This window comes from Cyprinodon tularosa, unplaced genomic scaffold (genome assembly GCF_016077235.1).
Source record: "Cyprinodon tularosa strain WSP-4 unplaced genomic scaffold, ASM1607723v1 ctg1, whole genome shotgun sequence".
In the NCBI taxonomy this organism is placed as follows: Eukaryota; Metazoa; Chordata; class Actinopteri; order Cyprinodontiformes; family Cyprinodontidae; genus Cyprinodon; species Cyprinodon tularosa.
The window spans coordinates 449,845-459,679 of record NW_024037781.1 but is presented as its reverse complement, the minus strand read 5'-3'; the positions used below and the strand labels follow the sequence as shown (position 1 = coordinate 459,679).

At 34.7% G+C, this 9,835-nt stretch overlaps 1 protein-coding gene across 12 annotated transcripts in view; it reads left to right on the top strand.

The window, feature by feature from the left end:
• The first annotated feature begins 1,948 nt into the window (after nt 1-1,948).
• atp11a (ATPase phospholipid transporting 11A) overlaps nt 1,949-9,835 on the top strand; it is a 65,275-nt gene continuing 57,388 nt past the window's right edge. For 10 of the 12 annotated variants that reach the window (XR_005279735.1, XM_038309094.1, XM_038271316.1 and 7 more), the window contains exon 1: nt 1,949-2,331. Coding sequence is in view for 11 of the 12 variants with exons in the window: in XM_038309094.1 (XP_038165022.1) it covers nt 2,287-2,331 (45 nt within the window). In the remaining variant the exon portion in view is untranslated. The remainder of the gene's footprint in view (nt 2,332-9,835) is intronic. The other 2 variants (XM_038267519.1, XM_038274722.1) reach the window with 1 other exon arrangement.

Sequence of the window (9,835 nt, the reverse complement as noted above, 5' to 3'; positions counted from 1 at the left end):
CAAGAAGGTTGTTTACAATTTCTAGCTAGTAACAGAATATTGCATGTAAAATATCAAACCACTAATATAATAAATTAGTATAAAAAATTAAAGCAACATTAGTTTAATGGGTTTCGAATTAGCAAAAGTAATACTTATTCTCATACTTATTCTCATAAATATTCTCATACTAAAGTGTATGAGAATATTTTAAACTAATCTTAATTAGTAGCATTTCACATTCCTTATAAACTATTTGTGTATGATTGCTTCAATTTTGTGTTGTTAGCATTAACAGTTTGGTTAATTATTAAACTCCAAATTAAGGGAAGTTGAATGGCTATGGATTGAGTTTGAAGGTTATATAAAATGTATGACAAATGCATTAGTACTGCCATTATTGATATAAAGCATATATGGTCTAATATTTCATTAAAAAAAAGGGAATTGTTTCTTTAAATCATGTTTTATTTCATTGTTTTTTCTTTTAACCAAACATGGAAAATCAATCAATCAATCAATCAGTCACTTTATTTTGGTAAATTGTCCCATTAAAAAGAGGAAACAACAAAACAAAACAAACAAAAAAACAACAACAACAATAAACAAACCCACATTTGCCAAAAAATGAATGTTTTTTAATTGTACAGAATGTTTCAGGAGTAGGGCAACATATTTCCCTGATAAATGCACTTAATGATCAGATTTTTAGTAGTATTAAAGATGGGACCTACGGAGATAAGATGCAGCTTTTATGTGAAATAATCAGAAACCAAATTATCAACCCAGCTGTGCACTGAAATAATTGTCCTTGTTTTTGTAACACACAAAATTTCACATCATTAGCAAAATAGTTTATATAATAGTTTAATTAGTGTTATTTAATAGTTTACCAGTGCACATCACCCTGAATTCCCCATCCTCATTATTAAGCATAGCAGGGGCAGTATAATGCTACGGAGAAGTTTCCAGTTAACAGGGTCAGGAAGGAAAATGATTATCCTCTAAAATCTGGTTTGTATTCATTAATGATAAGCAAAAATTTCATAAGATATCATTCAGTAAATAAAGGAATAAAAAAACACTTGGTACACATTGAGTTAATCTTACCTTGATTTTTATGGCAAATGGATTTATAATTTTATTTGAGACTCAGTTTATATAATCTATCTAGATAAAGACAGCTACATATGCATATTGTACATCTATTAAAAACTGAGCAATCTGTTCTAAGCATCTATTTGTATGCTGATCATTCATGTTTACAGCCAATGAAATCTCAGATATTTGGTTTGTCATAAAATTAGGCTATTACTCAATACCATTTAAAATGAAGATACCATGAAAAGTGTAGAGCAAGCAATCATTTTATAGTTTGTATAAAATGCAGGAAGATTTGTGTGATGTCGCTCTTACTAGTTTTTTCGCAGCCATAAAAGTCAGGGCAGCCTAGATAATAATAGATCATTTAATGCCTTGATTTCTATGGCCATACAAGCATTATGAGGATGGTGATTTTATTACCAGTAGGACATTTAATGTGCCCACACAGCCAAAAATAATAGCTCTTCATTGATATTGAAATTAAAGTAATCCGGGGATTCCCTGAGGGGCTTTTATTTTCAAATACTGTCTTCAGTCTGTACAACGTTGTAAAAATAGGAGTAAAAATTATTTTGCCAGTAGCTTAAGCAGTATATTAGGAGGTATTTGCTTAAAAAAAATAATTCAATTATATATAATATATATAAATATAATTTGTGTAATTCACCTATATAAATGACTTTTTCTCTTATATTCTGATTTATAGAGATGCACCTGTAGGTGGACATCCCAACAAATCGATAGGCTGTAACTGAAACAACTAGTCAATGACCCGCCGAAAACGATGGAGCGCGCATGCGCCCCAGCCCCGGCCAGACGCACCACCTGGCTCCGCGTGACGTACATGACAGAAAATCTGCTTTGGCCGCTGCGCGAGACTAGAGGATTATCAGTGCACGCGCTCAGGTAGAGGGGAGCGGAGGACAGCTGACTTTCTCTGGGTACAGCTCACTAACAGACGCTCCCCTTTCAGCTTCCTCCCACTACTTCACAATCTTCTTCCAGTCTCCAAAGGTGAGAACAGGTCTACTGTGTCGGAAGCGGGATTTTTGGGACCAAGCCCTATTTCTACTTAAAAGAAAACAAGCCTGAGAGAAGAAGTCATGGACAGAGAAAGACATATGAAGAGAAAAGCGGCTACAGAGAGGAAATAAGCTTCACACGATCACAAGGCGAAGAGTCTGCAGAGGGAATAGGAGCAGGATGGGGATGGATTTCAGCACCCTTCGGACTCTCATCAACCGATATGTAAGTTTTTACGCATTTAATGCAGATTATAAACCCAACCAATGGAAAAACATAAAACTCGGATGGTGTCGGCTTCTGTGGACACACTTTACTCGAGGATTAAGTTTCACTCGTGGGTGAAAACACGCACCGTTTAAGCCTGATTATTCTAAACGAGATAACAACTCTTTGTATCCATCCACAGTTGAAATAAACTTTAAAAAAAACAACAACAACAACTATGCATTAAATCTAAAGTATAATGCAACAATTTTCAAACCGGCTTTGATGTCCTCTGTTTATTCAATCCATAATACCAATTTTCTTAGTCTAGAAACCATTTAAAGAGCTGCAGCTTTGATGCACCTTTTGGAGTTTCATTAAAAATCAAATAATACTTTATGCACCCTGCTTTGGTACATGAATGTATGGTAGATGATTAGGTTTACTGGGGGAAAAAAAGTTAACTTATTTTTAAATATTATTTTTGTTTATCATGGGGGGGGAAAAAGAATTCAGAATTCTGCCTTTTTTTCTCTCAGAATTCTGACTTTAATCTCAGACTTCTGACTTTAATCTCAGATTTATAACTTTAATCTCAGAATTTTGACTTTTTCCTGACTTTTTTCCTCAGATTTCTGACTTTTTTTCTCTGATTTCTGACTTTAATCTCAGAATTTTAATGCAGATGGGCACCATGAAGGAAGAGATGTGGGAGCACACAGCTTCACTGACAAAGATTTGAGTTGTTTGGGAGGGCCAGCAACACATTGGTGGAAAATGACGGAATTGGACGACTTTCTACGTGCCTGATGGGTCCTCTGTGATGCTATTTCATAAATAGAAGAGTAGAAGGAGATTAAAACAAGAGAGCTAGTTTAGTCCCTAAAGCAGACATGGCTACGGCTTGATGGTAACCTGTCAGAATTCAGTCAGAATTCTGAGATTAAAGTCAGAATTCTGAGATTAAAGTCAGAATTCTGAGATTAAAGTCCAAATTCTGACTTTTTTCTTACAATATACAGAAATAAAATAAAAAAATCAGTTAACTTTTTAAAAAATTTTTCTGTGGCCCTAATCCTCTTCTGTATGAATGACAGTATAATCATGTAGTTTGCTTTTTTTTTGTTTGATTTTAAAGTACTTCATAAAGGGCAGTTTACTAAAGAGTTGCAAAAAAGAAACCCCCAAAGAACTTGAATACATCACCCCCACTGTCAAGCACGGTATTGGAAAAATAATGCTGTGGGGATGCTTCAACTTTAAATACATAAAGAGCTATGGCTAATGAGGTATAAAAAAAATAGTCAGTAGTTATGAGAACTTAGACTGAGCAAATCAACACATAATATTAGAATTGTTGATTTATTTTAGGAATTTAATTCAACTTCTGTTAAAGAAAAATAATGGGACAATTTTCTATTTATGTCCCAGAGTTATCAGTGCAAACATTTTTTCAGTGCCCTGGTTCTGTTATTTTCCTCTTGCGTGCCGTACTAGACATGCTTTAGGACAAACTGTTACATTTGCAAGCAAAGGAGGTACTGTGAACGCTATTTTGGTATTTTAATAACTAAAGGGTGGAGTCATCTAACCAGTTACAGTCTATCATGACAGGACATGCTTGTGCTCCATTATCACTCGGTTGTTTTGGCCCTTTCAGAGTCAAGCAAGTCTACAAATGGGAGCAGTCACATTAATTATGTAATCCAGTTGTTTTCTTCCTGCCAGTCAAATCAATGGACAGAGGTGGAGCAGCCAGCCTTCATGGATGCGGGTTACATTAGACTCCAGTGTAATGCGTCTGACAGTAATCCAAAAAGAGCAAGCTCTTCTGAAACGAAGAGCCGTAGAGGTCTCTTACCCCGGCTTCATGCTCACCCGAGGCTTAGACACAGCCTTCCAACTGTTGCAACTAGCTGATTAAATAAAATCCCTGCTGCGTGCAGGCTGAAATGGAGCCAGACGCATGCAAAGTGGGGGTAGTGAGTGATAGGATGTGGGATGCTGATTAGCTCTGCCTGTAATTGGTTCTGCCGTGGAGGTTAGGATAAAACAAAACAGATTGCATTGCAGCAAATTTTCAGAATACCTTTCCATTAGTCAGTGTTGGGGGTTTTATGAGTCATCCAGTCAATACTGGGAACTGTGGGTAATATGGAGGGCTCTGAGCACTTCTGGAAAATTATACTTTATTTAAAAAGCAATAAGATGTCAATTTACTGAAGAGATCGAAGGGATTTCTAGGGGCTTCCAGGTACTTTAAAATAATTTCTTCCCTGGTTATCCTTTACAAACAAGCAGTTTAAGCTAGCCATGGGGGAATATGAGATTCTTATTGTATGATAAAGTAAACGTAGCGTTACTCTCAGCTTTTTGTTGAGAGGTTTAGTTATTATATTATTACTTTATTACCAATCTCAAAAAAAAAATGTAGCAGATAATCAAATTTCTTTAATTTTACACTTAACAATAAGATTTATTCCCATTGCCTCTAGAACAATACAACACAGTGATTACTATAATCTTATAGTAATATTGCCTTAGAATAGAGGTTATCATGATGCTATAACTCCAAACTTGTTTTGATACCCTCGATTTTTAGTACTATATAATAAAAAAAAAAAAGCCAAATAATTAAGGGCATAAAAATATATATTAACATGCAATTTTAAAATGAAACATTCTTTCTCAACTGAATCACAGATTCTATTATTTAAGTAATTGTGCAAATATATGCAAGATAAATAACCCAAATATAAAACAAATCAACAGTATTTTTAGGTAGAAATAATTTACATTTAATGTGAAAATAATCTGAAATCTATAAATAGAAAAAATATGAAAGCATCATTTCTTTTTTTGCAATAATACCATGCCAAATTGGTATGGACACCTTTTGCAGTATTGATATTTTTGACAACCCACCTTACAGTCAAATTGTCGTCGCTCCAGCGGAATGATTACTCTAGTATTTCCTAGACCGGCTTTAAAACAAAGTTATGTTCTAATGGGACATTTTTCAGCAAGTTTTAAATCCTTGTTTAACCTTGGCATTGTTATTAGCTGATTTTAATTGCGTTTTTTCTTTTCAAAGCAGTCTGCATCCCTACATTTTTATGCAGTGAAGTTGAAACTTGTCTGGTGTAGCCAGAGATATCAGGCGTGACTGATCTTCTCCAGCAGTAAAACCAGGATTTCACAAGAGTGGAGCAATAAAACGAACTAAATTAGATGTAATAAGAAAATACCTTGTTGAACTTTTGGAGTTAAAACGTAACCTGAGATGCATCTGGTGATCACCAAGCCTGTAATATTGGCACTAAAGAGAAAAAAATCCATGTTTAGAAGCGAGTGAGAGGTTAGTGCTGTCAATCCATATAAGAGTGGAATGGATATTAAATGGGTTGAATACAGAAGAGAATAAGAGAGAATTCAGGCTGTGATGATGTGGAAGATCCAAACACACCTGGTTAGTCATTTCTCAGTTAAACAGAGCCATCTTCATGTGGTCCTAAAAGCCTCCTCTGATGCTGCCACTTCCGATTAGTTTGATAGCAGAGGACGTTATGTAAGCCAGTAGCTCACTTTAAAATTGCGACTCTCAGAGCTGCAAAGTTTCGTGGTTGTCTCCTGTGTTCAGGCTGGAGGAGACCAGAATGTGTTCACTGTAGCATGTCGAGCCGCTGCACTTCTTCACAAATCACGAAGCTGCGCTTGTTCCTTCTTCGTGTTAGTTTCTATTTTTTATAAATTAGTCAGAGAGTTTTCAAAGAGCTACATAAGTGCTGGAATTTGCTTTTGTTTTTTTCACTCCAGTTGCAAACGTTGTGAAAATAGTTATCAATAAACTATAACAGTTTTAATAATCTTGAAGATCAGGATAATTGCATCTATCTAGGTTTTCTATTATGTTAATTGTGTTATTAAATTCGTTTTGAATTTTATACATGTGCATCCCTATCAATTTGATATGCATCAAGTGTTTATACTACCATTAAATCAGTTATCGGGGCTTTTGATAGGTGTCACGTCCAAATGGAAACAAAAGATTAACAAATCGACAATAGCATGTCTGCAATGTCTGCAAAGGGAAGCTTGAATTGCTTTAAGATTTCCTGTTAAAGGGCCGCTCTTACTTTGAACTTGATCAAACATAAGAGATCAGAACAAGCAGAGGACATGGCTCCCTAGATAATCACCCACTGGTCACTCAAACAGCGTGGGTCTGTTTACTCCAGGGTCTTAAATGAATTTTAAATGTTACTTTGGTCTGAGAGGAGAACTTTGAAAAATCTGGTCCATTTTCTTCTGCCACATTGTAGCTGCCATACAAGAAAAACATACATTTTTTAAATGAAAAAAAAAAAATTATCAGGATTAATTTGCGTATCGATTAATCATTTTTTAGATTAATAATCGGATAGCCAAAGATTCTTTAAAGAACACTTTTTATGAAATTAAACCAGGTGAAACTCAAACTTTTCCACTTGGGGGGTTCTAGATAGAGAATACTGACAGCCTTTTTTTAATGCAAAAATGTTTATATAGTTTCTACAGTCTTGAACTGCTCTAAGTGGGTTGCCCTGTCAGCTAAAGACACTCTTTACAGTCTCGATACTCCAGTAAACAATCAGTTACTAAATTAGTTGCCAATTATTTCAATAATTGATTAATCACAATTAATTAGATTAATTGTTTAAGTCCTAGTTTGCACATAGTTTTCTACCACACTTCTTCCTTCCACTTAACCTTCCATTGATATGCTTGGATCCAGCACTAAAGTTCTTTTTTTTTATGGATTACTCCTCTTCATTGAAGCACTGAAATAAATCATTTCTCATAGCTAAGTGAGACCGATCTGGTTCTCCTTATACCTGTAGCTGTTTCTACTTTTGCATAAATATACAAAAAATATTCTGTTGTGAAATAAACCCTAACATATTGATTGATTAATTGACTTTATTGATCTCACAGTGAAGAAATTTACATCAGCTCAAATAGTTAAGAGAAGAATAACGTGTCAACGGAAGAAAAAGATGCATGGGATATATACAGTATAAACAGTACATCCACATTTGACAGCTTTTTTTTTTTTAATAGCATGATTAATACCCAGAGTTAGTGCACATTGTGTTTACATTGTTATTTATATAGATGCATATATATATATATATATATATATATATATATATATATATATATATATATATATGCATCTATATAAATACTACATATATTCCATGCACCTTTCCCCCTTTTTGCTCACCTTCTTCTTCTTCTTTCTTCCTTTCTTATAGTTATTTCACAGGGTTTCAAATAGTTATTGCACATTAAACATTGCACAAGTTATTGCTGTTGTAGTGTTGCATTGTAGAGTAGTTGCAGCAGGGATGAATGACCTGCAGTAGTGTTCTTTTATATAAACAAGGTGTAAAAGTCTTTCACTAAAGGAGCTGATCAGCTCCAGTTCAGTCTGTTGCAGAAGGTGGAAGGTGTTGTCCATGATGGATGTAAGTTTGGACAGCACCCTCCTCTCAGCTGCTTCCACCACTGAGTCCGGAGTCCTTAGGACAGAAATAGTCTTTCTCTCCAGTTTGTACAGTCTCTTTCTGTCCCGCTCTGTGCTGCCAGGGGCCCAGTAGACAACAGAGTAAAGGAGGGCTGATTCCACCACAGAGTCATAGAAGGTTTTAAGCAGGGGCCTGCTCACTCCAAAGGACCTCAGCCCCCTCAGGAGGTGGATGCAGCTCTGGCCCTTCTTATACAGGACAACTGCGTTATAAGTCCAGTCCAGTTTGTTATTGACATGAATATCCAGGTATTCGAAACTCCCTACAGCCTTTGGTATTTTGGGTCTTTTGTTTCACGTTATTTTACATTTACTCTGCTTAGTATCAGTTCCTCTAAAAAAATCATAAACTGCTATTTTTAAAAATGCTAGATGTCAAATCATATGAAGCATAACAGGGAAAGGGTGGGCCTGTTAACAAGATGGAGATACAATACACTGTAAAAAAAATTCATTCTGAGAACAAAGCTGGAGCAAATCCTGATATATATATATATATATGGCTAAAAAGATTTTCAGCAGTTTAGTATCCTGGTGAAAATACCAACATTTACGATAAAAATATTTTCTTTTAAATAACTAACAGGTGGAATATCTGTAGACCTGGGAGGTTGAAAAATGTTGACTTTTCTTTTGGTTTATGACAGAAATATTATGCCTTTTAACATTTTTTTAAAAGAGAGACCTAATCTCTTAGTAACTTCTGCAATGTTTCAACAAAGTATGGAATTAATCACAGCCTCAAACTTTCTATATAGATTACATGACTTGTTTTTTTTTAATGTGGAAAAAAAAAAAACAAAGTTAATTAAAACATGGGAAAAAAAAACTACATTGATGCCTATTTAATTATCGGCTGTTCCAATAAAATAAATGTCAGCGGTTTTACTAAACTGTTTAAAATAAATTGGATTAGCTGATTAAGTGTTTTAATGTTACAGTTCTTTTCCCTTAATCTGATCCCATTTTGCTGGACTTGTTGGTCAGAATTTTTGCTTTCTTTTTTATGTTCTGTTTTGTGTGATGTGATTATAAAAACTTCAAAACATTAATCAGAAGGCAGACTAACTTAGAAATGTTATTAACAGTTCTTAAAAAAAGCTAAGTTATGATATGTTAATGTTTTAATAAAACTTTATTTGTTTGGATAAGAAATTAAATTCCAGTTTTTTCAGTTTGGAGTGTTTATACACTCTTATGTACAGTAGCCTAATTTTTGCTTTTCTCTAACCTCCCTGCTGTCATTTCTTATCTGCCTTTTGTATGGCTGTGTGTTTATGTATGACGATTCTGGATCCAACAAAAATGAGTAACAGAAATATCTCTGTTAATGCATCAAAATAATTTTCCCTCTGTTATCAGACTTGTACATCAATGCCTCCAAAGTGCTTGCTGCTACTTGTCGTTGATGGACCAAAGGTAGTCGGAGCCACTAGTTTTAATGTATTTGAGGAATTGAACTTTCCTTCTAGCATTTGATCTATTAATCATGACAAGCCCCAAACAAGGAACAATCAGCTAATTTTCCAGATCTATTGACTGCTACTTTCTCCCTTTATTTTGCCTTGATGCTGAAGTGTTATAAAATGCAACATTTGACTATAGGGGGAAAGAAATGAAAGGGCTTTGAAGGAGAATTAGTCATCATATTGTTAAATTAACAAAGAATGAGATTTATCGTTAAAAACAAAACTTAGTCGTCATTAGCTGCCTTAGAATTAATCAGACACAACGCCATCTGTCAGGCTGATAAATTGAATGTCTGTTGCACAGCAAAGCAAAAGAAAGGCACAATGCACTTGAGTTCAATAGATATGCCTATTTAGTCTACACACAATTTCAAAGGGCTAATGTGAAACAAGGCGCAATGATGGTGATTTATTTACATCAAAGCTGCAATGATTTTCTGATTAAATCTGGTAAACTGTAGTCGGACATTTATTTCCATCACCG